Source organism: Passer montanus, unplaced genomic scaffold (genome assembly GCF_014805655.1).
Source record: "Passer montanus isolate IOZ18808 unplaced genomic scaffold, ASM1480565v1 scaffold6, whole genome shotgun sequence".
Lineage (NCBI taxonomy): Eukaryota > Metazoa > Chordata > Aves > Passeriformes > Passeridae > Passer > Passer montanus.
Window position 1 is genome coordinate 14,780,965 of NW_024371037.1, and position 17,236 is coordinate 14,798,200.

The window sequence follows — 17,236 nt, forward strand, 5'->3', positions numbered from 1 at the left end:
ACTACAGTTATATGGTCACCATTGATATTTGTATGTCTCCTTCTACAACCCTGGAAGCCAGTGTCAGCTGTTACTGTGCTGCAAAACTGTATACTTTAGGTGAGATCAAAAGTTGAGAGAAGCATAAAAAGAAAATTAAAAACACTTATGCTATGATGTTTCAGGCACAATTTAGTAGGAAATGAAAGAACCAGTTTGTATATTTTTAAAAATGCATTTATTTTCTTCATTCTCCTTTTCTTCACCTTTTTAAAAAGTCAGTGTCCTTTTATATATATATACTTGCTGTGCATCTCTAGCAATATTCAAATAAGTGTCTCTTTACCTTTGTCATTACCCTTTCTTATGCATGTCATTCTTTTACTCAGATGCTATATAAAAATGGAATGGGGTAGGAACAGTCACTCAACAGAATGTGACTAAAATCCTCCAAGGACATCTTCATATCCACCATCCCCTTGTTTTACTAGGTAATCTTAAGACTCTTACTTCTTGTATGCTCCTTATCAATAGAAAGTATTTAAATAAAATGTGAAGATGACTTAAAACTCTCAATCTTAAAACACTGTAGTGGCACTCTCTTAAAATTATACAAGTATCAAGTATCAATTGTACAAGTATCAATATGCAATTGTACAGTACAAGTATCAAAATTCTAATCAAAACAACTGAAAAGATTCTGCGAATCTTAAAACCCTGTAGTGGCACTCTCTTAAAATTCAATCTTTGTCCACAGTACAAGTATCAAAATTCTAATCAAAACAACTGAAAAGATTCTGCTCTAAACATAATTTTTTAATGCTTCTGGTGCATCCTAACAAAAAAGCTTGACTACAGAAGTAGAAAAGTAGACAGGGAAGTCAAGAGGTACAAGCTAGCATGTATATACCAGAAACAAAATGGTTATGGATCAGTTACATTGCACTGAGACCTGAGGAAGCAACCTATCCATTTTTCACTAGGAAATGTGAAGGTGAAATACATACCTTTAAAAAGAATAAAGAATACGAATGCAACTTTTTAATGATCCTACTACTACTTAATTCCTTCCAGCAATTTATTTCCACACAATTTTCATAAGCCAGGAGACCCAAATCTGTCCTATCTCTTTGCCTACTAGGGAAATGTGGAGGTGAAATACATGCCTTTAAAAAGAATAAAGAATATGAATGCAACTTTTTCATGATCCTACTACTACTTAATTCCTTCCAATTTATTTCCACACTATTTTCATAAGCCAGGAGACCCAAATCTGTCCTATCTCTTTGCCTACTAGACAAGTGAAAATGGTGTAATTCCCAATTCAAAGAATGTATTAACTCAAGCTTTATAAAATACGTGACTCCTTTGTTTCTATTTCTTTGAACTTGTGCAGTGTTTTGGAAGAGAAACTACATTCTTGCTGAGTATGGAGACAGAGGCTGCTACAGTAACTGAAGGAAGGCAATTCCTTCCATGTCTTGCCTTCTGCTGCTTCCCTGACAGACCATGGAGCTCCAGTACTTTTGCAAGGTTTTGCCCTGTAGAGCTTGTAGGCAAATTGAAAGAGATCCTTACATTTCACTGCTTCCTGACTAATGTTCTTCTCTGCTAGAAAGGTTTGTTCCTCACACTGCACAATATACCTCTGAAATATGCCATTCATAATGCATCAAAATAAGATTTATCCTCGAACAACGGGAAATGAAGAAAGAAGAGCATGAATGGAGAAAATATTGCAATTAGAAATGGAATTAAGTTACAGAAATACTTATTAATCTTCAAAAGAATAAGTTACACCAGCTTTGGGGTGGACAATTCATGTTCTGTATTCCTATTTCAGAAATAAAGTAGCTGACTTTGAAATAGTACCAAACTGCATCAAAACATATTTTCTTTTCCCCCATTAAGTGTAACTAACTCTATTTGATTTCTGATAATCATATTTTAACAATACTCCACACGAGCTATAAAGAAAACTTACAAAAAAAAAGTTTACCAAAGTTTTCCAAAGGCCTGATATTTGTTGGAAGAACTCTTCCAGCCACTGCAGAAGAAGTGAGAAGAAAGGTCTCAGCTTCAGCTCCATAAGATATTAAAGGAACACTGCAAAGTAAAAGCAAAAGCAGTAACATTAGTTGTTTTAGCTGTTTGCAGCAAGTCTTGGAAACAATGCACAAAACCAAAACACATTAGGCAACTACAATCGTTTTAACTTCACCAGAGCTGGAGGGAAACACAACACTGGCAGTGAACAAAACTTTCCTTGTCATATTTAATTTCAGGTTTATTTTACTGCCTAATCTATTAAAACTCTTTGAACAAGGTATGTTATGTTAAAGCAATATACATATGACTTTCTTTAAAGTCAAATATAGAACAGTAATAGGCCAGTCCAAAGTAGTAGGTTATAGCACTGGAAATAAGGGAATGAGTGCTGATTTAGTACTTCAGCAGAACAGCAGCCTTTTCTGCAGAAAAATGACAAATAGTCTACATAAGAATTTAGAAAATACTCCTTTATTTTTTTCTTCATACAAACAAAACAAAAAAAAATTTATTCAGACTCCCTCAGAAAACCTTGATCAAAAAGAGATTTCAGATAGAGATCTATAATTTTTGCATTATTGCCGAGTTGGAATGAAACTTCTCCTAAGAAAATGTACATGTAATAAATTTATTATTTCAATCCCAGATGAAATTTTTATTATAATCTAAAAACTCTTTACTTGCAATTTTAAGTTTAATCTTTTTTTTTTTTACACCAAAAAAAGCAAAAAAATATGTAATGAAATTAAGATCATAGAACCAATTTCTTATTGTCTTGTTTTAAAATCAAGTTATTTTTATGGTTCTGCTTTATACTTACAAAAATACCCTGAGGGTATGCTTTAACACACATCTGCTGCCTGACAAAAAAACCCATAGAATTATTTTATATTCTGTGTTTCACTTGACACAACTCCTGTTCGTTCTTTTTAGATGTAAACAGGATATTTTTATAAATGATTACAGAAAAAGTGATAGAACCAACCCATGAAAGCAGGGTACAGAGTACTGTGGGGAATCAGAATCAGACTGATGTTAAAGCAAGCATAGTCTGATATCTAGGGACAGAAATAATTTTAAAAGCTCATTGAATATTAGCTTCCAAATAGAAAACATATTCAAATTCACATTTCTGTGAAAAGCTGAAATATTAAGACGCACAAGTCAGTGGAGCTACTATGCTTGTCATGAGTACCAAAAAAAGTATTAAGACATACAGAAAAAAATCCATTGACATAAAAACACCAAGCAGAAAATACACAAAAAAAATTAACAAGTTAAATGCAAACATTATTTAGTCTAATAAAAGTTACATTCTATCTAACGACCAATTTGAATTAATCAAACTCCAAACTTGAAGTATGAAGATCCACCACGAATCCAAAACACAGACCTTTCAACTCTAGCAATCAGAGATGAACAGGACAATTCCAGTTCTTGTCTCTTCTGTCTGATCCCTGAATTGATTTCTGTGAATTCTGTACTGAAAGACAAATTTCATTCAAGAAGTTATAAAAAGTAACTTTGTACTATGATAATTTTGTATTTCAGTAACTGCTCCTATCAATGAATTTAATTTAACTGTATTAGAACTTTCAACAGTCATAATTAAACTAAGCAGTGGTTATTGCTTAGAGGAAAATCACAGTCTCAGCAAACATAAAAGAAGTCCTAAATAAATAAAGCAGATGGAATGGAAAACAGGAGATGAAATGTGTCTGCTGGAGAGTTGAAAGATGGAGAAACTTTACATCCTTGACTAATAAATTCTGTTGCATGGATGGCAAAAAGTTAATCTTTTACAGACTGTCAAAAACATACATACTTTTTTTTTTTAATTGGGCCATATTATCCAAATAACATTCTTTTAGACTGTTCTTTTTCTTCCATCTATTCAATGAAAATTTATTTATACATGCATTCTTAAGTATTAGTCTAAATTAAGTATTTTGCTTCATGCAAAACTGCTTCATGGACGTTTAAAGTATTCATCTTGGAATCAAAGAACAACAACAAAGTAGAGTGTTTCTGACACAAACCAGGATATTAACCATTAACTTTTTTGGTAACTGCTGTTGTAGTAAAAGGGCTAAGCCTTTCCTATCCAAGGCTTCAATTCAGAAAGGAATTAAACATGAACTAAAAATAAAACTCTTGTGAAATCAATGAGATTAAAATACTCAAGTACATGCTTCTGATGCTGAACACACTACAGAAATTGGGGTGTGCCCTTAACAGTACTCATATTAAAATGTTTGTGTTTATCCTTTAACTGCTCTTCATCAATGAATAAATACTCTGCTAATCTTCAAAATATTTCAAGGCAGTATATATACAGGTAGGAGCAGAAGGAACTTCAGAATCTATAATGCAGTTGCCCATCAATTTATATGATGCACTAGTACACACTAACCAGTCATTTCTACAGCTAGAAAAGGATTCTTCACTGCTACCACCAGCCAGAAGTGTGCTGAAGGAATTAGCTCTGATGCGCTCATTCCAGCAGGTCTGTCTTCTGGGCTACACAAAAAAATTATGAGTTAAACCAAAATAAAATAATTAACATTAAACACATGAAGATGCACTGAAATTAAATTAGGTCAGCAAGACTTTAGTTCATAAAAAAGAGACACCATAATAGCTCCATAGGTATATGTAGATATTTGAAGTTACAGCAAACAAATTTTCCCTATTCAGTCTCTAAGTTTTCAACAACTGCTCTTTGCAGATAAACTTCATATTTTTTATAAAGCAAAATCTTTCATGCTCCACACAGACATTATGAATAAATAAGCCTGATCTTCACTATTGCACAATTCTGCTATCTAATGCACCACAGCAGGTACAGCTCAAGCACCTTCACACCCCTGCACAGCAATTCACCAAATGTTTCAAGTAACACGAAAACCTAATGAGGGTAGCTGGGATTCTCCTTTGTCCTCAGGTAGGACTATGGAATATGAAGATTGTCTTGGTGCGTCTAGTTACTGGACCCTCACACAGAGGCACAACACTCAGACCCACTTAGTATTTCAAAAGTTACCACCACCACCACCAATTTATGCTGCTAACAAGGCCCAGCCACGCGCTGTGTGCTGGCCCGTTGCCATTCGCAGGCTTGCAGGGAGCTCTGGGGCTGCAGGGGAAAACCAACCCCAACAACAAACCATCAACAGTCCCCCAGATACGCCACCCACACTAATATATACCTACACTGATCCATTTTTGTTACAGCACCTAAAGAGCCCATACCACCTCAAATCTGACTAAAACTTTCCTGTTTTACTCCCTAGGACTGGTATTTTAGAACAGGAATTTAGAATTCTCCCGTAACTTTAATTCAGAAAAAAATAAACTTTGTAGTGGAATGTATAAGAATACATGTTTGAATATTCAGTTGTCATCCATATGCTCCATCAAACTTTGGCACATAGAGCTGCTTCTGCAGGGAAAATGCCCTATTTTATCAGCATAAAAATTTTAAGTTTTGCCTAAAAAACTGTCGGGTTTAAGTTTTATTCTAAGAATAATATAAATTTTAAATATTAACCTTTCTCCCTCCAATTAAAAGAGCTATCCAGATGTTCCACAGATATCCTTATGAAGTAGTTGCTAGTACATCATGGCTTTCTTTTAAATTTCGAACATTTCTTGGATAATTGAGTCCCATGCTTCCTCCTGAAGGTTTTTAATGGTTATGCTCTTGTTTAGGTACCTTTTTTTTTTTTGCTACCAATACTATTTGAGACATTAATGCTATTAAATACTTCACCATAAATCGGTAAAACTAAAAATGAAGGCATTCCCCAGCCATGAAGTCACATTAGTGGCTGATCTAGCATTAAGCCCTATCTTTCCAGTTCAAAACCCCCTCAATGTTGTGAAATGTACTTTAAGTTTACAGGACACCAGAACCCAAATTTCCAAATACCTGAATTAGAAGGGGCAAACCAGACCTAACAATATCTCTGACAACTATGGTGTAATGAGTACCAAACAGAAGTTACAATTCAGGACATCAGCTGCTGAAAATACACAGGATATGCCCTATACTACCTGAAAAAAGCAGCAGCCAGAACAGGGACTTGAACAAAGCTTTTCCTTCAAATATTCAAACTTCAGGTAAGACAGAATGATGACAAATATTGCATTTGCACTGCAGAATTAAATTTATGGCCAAAAACTTTTTCTTGCACATTCATTTACAGGTATTACTATAAGTAAGAAAGCACTGATCAAAAACTTGTGTCTCAGAGAAACAAAGTATTTTTGAAAGGAAGGATGGTAGAAATCAAACAAGAGCCTTTACAGCTCCTTATAAATTTGGCATCTGGTGATCCTGTGTTTATAGGCTAAGATTTATGAACAAGAAACTTGGAAACAGAAACCTTCTTTACAGAAACCTCACACTTAAAAAACCCCAATTTGATGCAAACCATAATGTCTACGCCAGATTCACATAAATTACTTGGTTGATTACGTCTATATATTTTATTGAAAATAATGAAAACCTTCATATACTGTTGCTTGGATGACAGCTTGTACATGAAACCATCTTCCTTTGGATGAAAGGAGATGGATGAAAACAGGGTTCAGGATCTTATAATGTAATGTAAATTAAAATATTTACCACCACCACCAAACTAATTTTAATCTGAGAAAAGCTCATATAATCTGGCACTATATTCTAATTACTTCAAGACAAAAATAGAAAAATAAACAAGTTTGAATCATACCAAAATTAACAAATACAAGTTAAACTTAAAAATAAGTAGGAAGGTAATCTTAAAAATGCTCTAATAAAATAAAGCATTTACAAACGTTTCCTTATCAGAACTAACCTTGTTTATCTTTACAGAGAAAGCTTTCTTGTTTTGTTTGTCATTCAAAATATTACCTGTGGAACAATGAACAAAACTTTAGCATATTAGTTCTTGATTGTTCATCAAAATCATTAATGCAATGGGAGGTTAACAAAATGTGTATCTTGAGTGCATTTACAATGTTTACATACAAACTGAGTAAAATGAAAATGCATGCACCTTCACAACAGCTTTTTAGATACCAAGCAGTTTTTACCTCTTCGGATATTTTCTTCATTTCCTAAGTTATGAATAGACTTATCCTACAACTTTTAGTGAATAAGTCCCTCAGAACAGCAACCCCAAAACACAGCTAAGTGTTGCTTGTGTTTGAACTCTCACAAAAAAACTTCTGTGAATAAAAGCTAGTCATTAGCAGTTCCCCAGCTGCCTGATGCAGAAAATTACTTGAGGCTGAAACCACATCCGTTGGAGTTGTGACTGAAATTGAAGAGGCAGTTTTCCAGTAACATAAAAACAGGAGTGTCACATACTGTAATTCTGCTCTAAAAGTTCCACATTTCTACTACTTGGAATTTGAGTTTTATATACAAATGTAAGTAATTTTAAAAAGTTTATCTGGCTCATCAAGAAAAGATATTCTAGAGTTCCTTAATAAAACACAGCAATTCTGGCAAACACCAACTTACTGTATTTTTTCTTCACAATTCTGCTTAATTTTATTGTTACTGGCCCTCTGTCTGGACATTCAGCTCTTCTGCAAGATCAAAAAAAAAAGACATTAAAAACCAGTTTCTAGGCATCCAAACAAAATCCTCTCCTATTTGAAGGTATTTTTATTTTGTGCACATAAACCAAGTTCTAACTGCTATTAAAACCTGAACTTGCATCATGAATATCATCTTTTGTATATCAAAAGCCATAGTGCTTCAAACAGCTTAGGAAAAAAAAAAAGAAAACCAATTTACACAAAAGTTAATATCCTGCATTAAATCAAAATGCTCAGTTTTGTTTGATTTCATGGCAACACATGAAAGATGTTATAACCCGCCTCCTTTTAAGAATATCAGTCAGTGTTGATTCAGAATGGTGAATCTTATTTTCGTATGAGTTAAAAAAGGTAATTTATCTCCAGTTATCTTTGCTGTAATGAAGTTTGCTTCACATTAAACTTCAAGAACTCTGTATTTTTTCATACATTCCATTAAACACCGACTTTAGATGAGCACTACTTAGCAAAATTCATCTCTGTAATCCTGAGCTTCCCCTTATACAATGCAGCAAATGTTACAAGATAAAGTTTACCAAAACAGAAATGTTATTTCCATATAACAGAAATGTTCCCTCTCAAGCTTACTAGAATAAAATCAGTTCTTGACTACAACTATGTTTTACAGAACAGGAACATCACCAGTACTTATCATAACATGAAAGGAAGGTGGATGTTTGCTTAGAGAAACAAAGAAAAAGATTTATATTATTAGAATTTGATGTAGCCATACTTCAAAATAATGCAAAATTTGTCAGAATTGCTTGAAAAATGGAACTTTCACAGAGCACAATGCAAGAAATACATTGCCTTTTACTTCTTCCTTGCTATTTTAATTATTTAAGTGGGAATTACAGCAATGATAAAAGTAAAATTAAACTATCACTCATGAAAACTAACATATTTTAAAATAAAAATAATTTCACAAAATTTTCAGGCTGTACATATTAAACCAGTTGATTTTATTTCTTTTGAATACTCCAATTCAAATGCTAGAAATTACATGGCAGACCAACCTCACAAAACTTCTCATCTTCACATGGCTGTAAGTTTCCTTATTGCAGGCACAGTTTTCCTCTTCCTCCTTCCTCCTTAGCTGTTTTGTAACCTGAACCTGTGTTGTAAAATAGAATCAATCCAATCTAGAATGTCATGACACTTGGGCTTTAAACAAAGTCTCTTCAGGTCTGTACAGAAATTAAACTCAAACAGAAGGAGTAGAAAACACATCAAATCTTAGTTCTTTTTTGAAGTAGACATGACTTTGACTTCACAGTTTGGAGATTTTTTCATTTGTTTTTCATAAAATAGAAAAAAACCTACACCTTGATATGCTATTAACAATGCCTGAGATGCATACTAAGTTCACAAGACAAAAAAAGCCCCAAACATTTTGACTGCCATGGCAAGTGTCTCAGAGCTATGCATTAGTTTCCATTAAGAATCTATAATCTAAGTTTTTTAAAACTAAGTTGGTTGTTCAGAATACACAAGGTTCACCTTGGGAAAATGCTGAACTAGCACTCAACTTAATATGCTTCCTCATAATTAAAACACACCCAATTTTCTTCTAGAGTAAAATAACTTATGTGTTTTATACAACACTGAGGTTTTTTCACATCTCAAAAACACTGAGAGCAATACAACTTTTATTTCACACTGTGAAGTTGCTTCAATGGCTACTTTGCAATTGTCTGCATTAGAAACGTTGTATTTCCTCATCCCCAAAATCTGGCTTTTTTTATGCAGCCCCCTAACATGTTAGCATTCTAATTCTGAATATCACAAAGAGAAAGCTGTCAGCTGATAGCACCATTGATGATGCTGACCACTGTGTCTGTACATCTTGGTACATATTCCATCTATTCCTACAGCTCCAGTGGCTCTTTTTCAGGGAAGGACATTTTTCTCTGCCCACCTGTTTACACTGCAATTCTGTGAACAGACAGTCTTTCAAACTGTATTTTGATATAGCCTTTACACTTTTCCAAATGCAAACTTCAGTTTCTCTCATTTTAACTGCTTCCTTGATTTTTCAGAAATAAAGAAGACAAAACACGCAAGCACGGTTTCCTAGGAGAAGGAAGCATCTCTAGCACAGCTCCTGTACAGGTGACTGCTTGGGCCTCCAGAAGTGGAAGCCTGTTTTCTAAATGTCACAAAGTGCAAGACCAGCAGCTTATGAACTACTTATAAGCATAATTTCATCACAAAATTTCCAAATTGTACATGGAATTACCAGCATCTTTCTATATGCATTTTCAAGATCAGTAATCAGAAAAGGTTTTTTCCTACTTGATAAACTACTCTCCGTATCAGTATTTTTAAGAAGAATTCAGAACTGAAAAAAATTCAGATTTTTGTTGAACAACATTTAACATTAATTGATTCCTCTTGCCTTTATGTGTTTTTGTCTGAGAATTTGAGGCTGTGAACAGTAGAAGATTTACCTCATCTACAAAAAAAGCAATATTGCAGGATAATTGGTATAGCAGTTGTTTACAAAACCTAGTTTAAAAAACACTTTGAGACCAATTACTATATTTCTGTTCTTGGATATATCATGAACGCTCAAAGATACTACAAAATATCAACAGCAGCTTTATGATTATTATTACTATGGTAAATACTTGCTCTGAAAAAGTAATTAAGAATAATTCCTAGCTTCAAATATGTAATAGAAACATTGAAACAGTAATTACCTTGTTAGGAAAGCTTATTTAACACATTTAATTTTATATGAATGAAAGGCTGCAGCATAACTTGGACATTCCTACCAGGGCAGTTATTTAAGGAAATAAGTCTGGAACATACCTTTATCTGCTTATCCAATGCATCCAGCCTGCACACTGCTTGAAATGGTCTGCGATCAACAGGACATGAGGCCTGTATCTGAAAAATTGTTTTTCTTATTACAAACTTGGTAATGAGCTAAGAGAAGCCTTAATTTTCTAAACTTTTATTCACTATTATAGTAGCTTACAGAAGCACACAAAATCCCAATTTGTTCACAGTAAGAATGCATTTGGACACATTATCCATACAGTCGGTATTTTGTTTTATATAAGCAGATTGCTCTTTCAGGAAAAATCTAAAGGAAACCAGAATATAACCCAGAAGTTGTGTTTAAAAAAGGAAATACATTTAATGCATTTCACATCAAGTTACCTTCATTTTCTGGTCTTTTAATTCCTTTTAGGTAACTAATTTTACACCAATGTGTCCTGATTTTGGCTGGGATAAAGCTACTTTTTCTTAGTAGCTGGTACACTGCTTTAAATTCTATGTAAGATTAATGTTGATAACACACTGAGAAGCATAACCATGTGCAAATGTCCTCAACATTTCATATTGTTCTAACATTTTATTTCTTAATTCTATTTTCAACAGGACGTGTGTTGCATTGCATCTCCCCCAAAACATAAAACTGGTAATGCAAAAAGCAAACAGTTGTTATAACACATCTCCTTTGTTGCAGTCAGCAGACAACAGATTCCCACAAGTAACACATCTAAAGTTTTACAAATCAATTTTCAAGAAAAGGGAACTGAAGGCTATTTTACCCTACTGTTTGATGAAAATTTATTGTTTTTCCCTGATCACCTAAATGCTCTCTTATTGAGGCTGCACTACATCAGATAAAACACACAGAACAGTTACACATTATTAAGCACAGAAATGGGAAATTTCAACTGAAGTGCCACGTACGTGGATCATGTAGTGAATCAGCTTTAAGAAAAATCTACATTAGATATTAACTATGACTGTGAGAGAACTCTTTATTCTTTTTAATTCCAGACATGTTTGTTGTGGGGGTGTGGTTCTTTGGTTTGGGGGTTTTGTCATCATTACACCCTCCACACCCATCTTAATTCCACTGGCCTTCAGCAGCTCAGTTCAACACTCGTAAAACAAAATTAAAAAACCAAAACACACACCCAGTCTCCAGCCCTAATTAATTCAATGAACAAGATCCAGTATAGGAACTGCATGCCCTGAAGAGGCATATAATTTCTGCAATTTAGAGACCTACAGGGTATCTATGCAAGCAAGATGCTGTACTACAATAACATAAGCAGCTAGGAAAAATCTGCATATGAACTCTGCCCCAAAATCCAGCCATGCACTTAATTCCTATCTTTTCATTCTAATTTTGTCTGTCTTTGCCTTCTAATATTCCTGTTAATTTTGTTATTTTCTCAATTTCAAGAAGTGCTCAACTTCTTTTTCACATACCAGCCCTCAAACACGGAGCATTCAGGAAGTTTCCGAGCTTCTGATTTCAACTGAAGTAGATAGAACCAAACAAGATTGATTTTAAAAAAATCCAAACCCATCAAACAAACAAAAAAAATCCCCAGGGGTAGTTTCAGGAATAAGCTCTTGAAAAGAATGTAAGTTAAAGCCATCACCTACCCTTTGATGCTCTGGTATTTTGTCCTAACTAAAAACTTCCTCTTTTGGGGGATACCATTGTTCTGTGCAGTGTCATGGCCCCAGATAAGAAAACCATACTGGTAATTAAGCCAGTTCCCTAAGGACTCAGATCGTGAAGACAGTTCTTGTCCTGTAGTCAAGGCACAGCTAACCCACAGTAACATAGCAGTGCAATGTTCCATCAGGACATTTGATAGCATGCAATGTACTGTAGCTGCTGAACCCACTGCAAACATCAAGGTACATACTTTCATTCTTAGATATACCAGATTGTAAAAGACAGGTAGGAGGAAGTTATTTTTCTTAGCCATTTCTATTCTCGTTTCAGAATCTACCTTAGCTGAAATGTTTATTCAATACTCTCTTCCTACATTAAATTTACAGATGAATGTCAAGTTATCTTCCCAAGTTTAAGTCACACCAAGCTACGTTTATTCATTGCAATAAAGTATCATAGAATACTAAGTGTTACTAGCAGCAAATCCAAATAACAGCTGCTTTTGCTCCACTAGAAAGATGTTCAATGTTCAATTCTTCTGAACAAATGTTTAACAACTTAATACAGTTTTACACAGTAGTAAAAAGGGAGGGAAACATTCTGGAAGAGTCAAAAACTACCATTAGGTTCAGATATGTTCAGAAACAGCAGAAGCTCTTTCCCCTCCTACTCAGTTGCTTTTTGTAGCCTTAGCATTTTCTGTAAGTTGACAACATTATCACTAGAGAAATTCCAGTAAACTCAGGACATTTGGTTGTACATCCCCAGTCCTCAGGTGGAGTACAGTTGTTGGGCACCCTGAAGGAAACTAGAGGTTACTGCTGTCTAAACATGCATCAGCTCTCACCTGTCTGCTAACAAATAAAAGCAAACCTTTAAAATGTTGAAAAAAATGATAGAAAAAACCCAAAGTTCTTCCCCTGTCCCTTTTCCCAACAGCAAAACAGGATTTATACTGCTACAGAAAGGAATAAAGATAAAAAAGCCAACATTCATTACAAGAAGCAATTATGAGGAGTGGTGACCTTTAACTAATTTCTCATGTTTTTTGACAACATGGTTCAGGTAACAAAGGTGTTGAGTTTTCTTTCCTCAAGGGCAGGTTAGGAATTCTACTCTTCTGAGATTTCCATTCTGGGAACATTGTAAGTAATAGTGAATGTACATTGTACTTTTTGATAAAGAACATTGAAAACAAGAAAGAAGATGCTGAGACGGAACAAGTCTGATGAGCAGCTACCACTTTTACTGTGCACAAGGGAGAAGGTATGTAAAATGCATCAAAACCTTAGAAGAACCACAGATTTTTACAATATCTTTATTTACCGTAGCTTTAAAAATCAAAACATGCAGTACTTAATGTAATCATCAATATCATTAGAACCTCGGCACGGGTATTAGTGGCCTGCTTTCTTGGCTTCCGAACAGTTCTTTCCTTGGAAAAGCACACACTAGTAGTTCAGCACACTTCAAAATATCTTTGATTGTTTTATTCCCCACATGAAACTATTGAGAGTTTTCCTGTTAAACCTGATAACTCCACAGTGATTTATCCTTTCACCCATCCTGTGATACTGAAAAATTCGCTTCATGAAATACATAAGCATTCACAAAAATCTGCAAGCCCTGGAAAGTTAACCACAAGCAATATGTTTCATTTTCAGATTTAAAAAAAAAATTGTATTTTATTTGTTTTTTATGACCCTCTAGAAAAATCTTACTTTAGCTGCACAGACATAACTTAATCTCTATATTCCTGTAACAGCTAGAGCAACACAGAACTGTGCTCTCTGAACTCAAGGAGCAATAGTCCCCGGTTTTAACTGCATCATTTCAAACAGCATTTGAACAAAGTGAGATAGGCAAAAGGATGAAGCAGTTACTATATTCCAGCCAGGAATTTTCAGAAAGCTATACAAACAAGATGCAAGTACAGAATTCAAGTTGCTGCAGTAAATCCCTCTCCCATCTTTTTTTCTTCAAGTGGCTCATAATAAAGTCTGTTCTCCAAATTTTGTATTGAAAAGCTGATAAAGAAACATGATCCTGCACTCTTAGATAATCTGTTAAACACAAATAATACCAGATTCTCCTAACTGAATTCAGACTTTAAGTGAGACAGACTGTTAAAGAAATGTCTGTATATTTCACTTCACCTTGTAATAACAGTACAGCAAAAAGCCCACAGTAACACCTCCAGCTTCAGTGAACAGGGACACCATTACACCACATGTAGCGAGAAACACCCTCTCCACATTTTAATGAAAGTAGGAAGACATCAGAAAATGCTATTTTCTATTTTCTAGAAGCATGGAAAAAACTTACCATTATTTTTTTTTCAATCTACTTTTAAAAAGCAAGTACATTTAAAAGTTTTATAGTTATACTTTAAGAAAGCACTGTTTCTGACAAGTCTTTTTTGGAGGGAAAAATCACTGATAGTAATGATACAGAGCGCAAAAGAACAGATTACAGTTTTAACACCTGATCAGTAGACTACTTAGTTACAAATCTAAACAGCTCTCTTGTCTCTAGCTACATGACACAGTTGGCTAGGTCTAAGTTCCAATTCAAAATTGCCATAAAGTGTTGACAAATTAAGTTTAATTGTATTGACACTATTGGAAGAACCGGAGTAAAATGAAAACCACTCAGACTTTTGCACTGTGTTTCAACAGCATTAACATTCGTAAGTTGCTACACAAACGTTCTTGCAAAATCACAAAGTGGTTGAGGTTGGAAGAGATCTCTGGAAGTCATCTTGCCCAACCCCCCTGCTTAAGCAGGGAAATAGCCAAGAACAACTGTATACTGCAAAGCAAACGTGTAATTTGCAAAAAGGTATCTAAAATCTACACTTTCCAAAACAATTTGATTAATACAGTTTTTCTGAACATCAGTTCTCAGATGAACTGTCTACGTAGAGATCACTTTGGGTATACTTGAACAATAAGGTTTTTTCCACTGTTATTTTTGGGGTTTTAGGTTCTGTTTCTCTGAACACAATCTATGTTTTGTTCATTAGTGTCATCTTAAATCTTGCCCACAATGCACTGTACTGCAGATCACTGTGGAGGTTGTTGCCACTTAAGCTGATTATTTCCTATATCCTTCAGAAAAAAAGAATCCAGATCAGAAAGCATACCCATTAAGAATCCCAGTTATCATACAGGTAACTCTCCTTAACCTCAGAAGAATATACATGTGCAATAGTACACTCCACATACACAATGATCCAAACCTTGTATGAGCACAAAGACAATGACTACTCTAAGAACTGAACATCAACATCTATGAACAAAACACCTAAGAACATCCACTAGAAACATACTGCAAGACAGCTCTTTCTGCTAACTGCTTTGTTTTATTTAGTCAACTACAGATCCTGTACAGGGCCTACCTGAATATGCCCCAACACTTTGGAGAATTTATGACTGTACATACTCCACTTCAAATTCTCCATATGGGGAAAAAATAATGTGGGAAACCAGGACCAGAGCATGAGATAAATAAGCTTGATAGGTGAGGGTCACTGAAATCAATGTCTGTTAAACAAACATTGTAATAATGCAGACAACATACTGAATCTTTTCTTCAACACTCATCTCATCACAGTTCATAAGAGGAATTAATAGAAGAACAGAGATAGAAATCTCTGGTACATTTCTTAGCACTCTGAAGAACAGAAAGGAAGTTAAAAAGCCTACAGTAAAATAAATATTTATTGTTTCTAAGACTTGTTCTCTTTGAATAGAATAGAAAAACAAAGATTTTTCTCTAATGTATACAGATACCACAGCTGCTAAAGCAGTTGTCTTGCTGAGGTGGCATTAACTACTTTGTGCATGTTTGCCACAGATGCCTAGTTAACTTTTCTTTGTATCAGTTTCACTAAAATCCTTTCAGAACCAATTATCATGAACTAAAATATGTGCTTATCTATGAAAATACAAAATACATGTTTACCAGAAAAAAAGTTTAAAAATTAGTTTAAATATACTAATAATATTACAGATGACAGAAACACATTAAGGTAATTGCTTCCTTTGGTGTAGCACGTTACTGGTGGTGTTTAAAGATGCTAGACAGGGGATTTTTTGTTGTTGGCTAGACCCTCCCCATTTCTTATATGTGGACGGAGTAATGTTACCACATATATGCTCTTTACACTGAAAGCAACCTTCTACATTCCCACTGAAGGGTGTGTCCAGTAACCTCAGCTCCTGATTTAGCACCTTTTACCTTTTATGATCTTCCAGCACAGACCCACTGAAATACAAAGCCTCAAGCTTGAAAGTCTTCATTAGTATGCTGGTTTACAGAAGTGGTTGACAGCTGGCACAGGATGACAAACATTTATGTTAACCTTCATGTGCCTGCTGAGAACAGCCCCCAGCAGTGACTGGGAGAGCACTAGTTAGCGTGGCCAAAAGCACACAAGTTGACAGTCTAATACTATAGAAGAGTTTAATAGCATAGGCAACTGATTTTGTGCATAGCAATGCTCTCAAATGCCACAATTAACACAGCCAAAGAGAGCAGAACAATTCAAGAGACATATTACTCTGAAGATTAACTCCTTTGTGGGGATTCTTGGTCGGCCCCTCACTTTTCTTTTAGGCTTTCGACCTCTTTCTTCAAAGGGAAAGAAAATACAGTCCTGACTCAACTGTAATGCTATTTAATTCCAAAACTAAATGTTCAGATTTAGCCAACAGGATGAAATGCATTAGACCTGTTCCATGGCAAGTTTCCTATCCCTCTTTAGCCTTGGGAATAAAGGCAATTTTTATATACTGCTTTTTTATTGCTTTTAAGTGATTTTTTAAAATCCATACTCTCTCACTTCTTAAAAAGTAAGAGGTTCCAAATGTTCTAACTGCTGCTTTCAGACAGAAGATCTGGTGGTACAGGACACTTTACTGCAGTTGCAATGTTGAAAATCTCCTGTAGATTGAAGAGGGAGCAGAACATTAGAACTCTTTTGCCTAAACTACCCTGGTTTTCATTAGAGCCTAGGTAGTTATATTAAAAAGCCATAAACTCTCAGGAGAACAGTGATTACACACTGTACAATTTGAAAACAACAGTTTAAAGAAGCAGCTTATCCTGTTATATTTTGTAGTCCAGATGCAACACAGAAAAATAAAATAAATACCCAACTTGAATATAGACTGCTGG

The 17,236-nt window shown here is 34.7% G+C and overlaps 1 protein-coding gene across 4 annotated transcripts in view; it reads right to left on the reverse strand.

Annotated features, from left to right (window-relative positions):
* Positions 1-17,236, reverse strand: part of SCAF11 (SR-related CTD associated factor 11) — a 50,817-nt gene that overhangs the window by 13,436 nt on the left and 20,145 nt on the right. For all 4 annotated transcript variants that reach the window (XM_039726742.1, XM_039726744.1, XM_039726743.1 and 1 more), the window contains exons 4-10: positions 10,435-10,512; positions 8,637-8,734; positions 7,541-7,608; positions 6,870-6,925; positions 4,442-4,548; positions 3,422-3,511; positions 1,979-2,085 (exon numbers count right to left, since the gene is read on the reverse strand). In XM_039726742.1, coding sequence (XP_039582676.1) covers positions 1,979-2,085; positions 3,422-3,511; positions 4,442-4,548; positions 6,870-6,925; positions 7,541-7,608; positions 8,637-8,734; positions 10,435-10,512 — 604 coding nt within the window. The remainder of the gene's footprint in view (positions 1-1,978; positions 2,086-3,421; positions 3,512-4,441; positions 4,549-6,869; positions 6,926-7,540; positions 7,609-8,636; positions 8,735-10,434; positions 10,513-17,236) is intronic.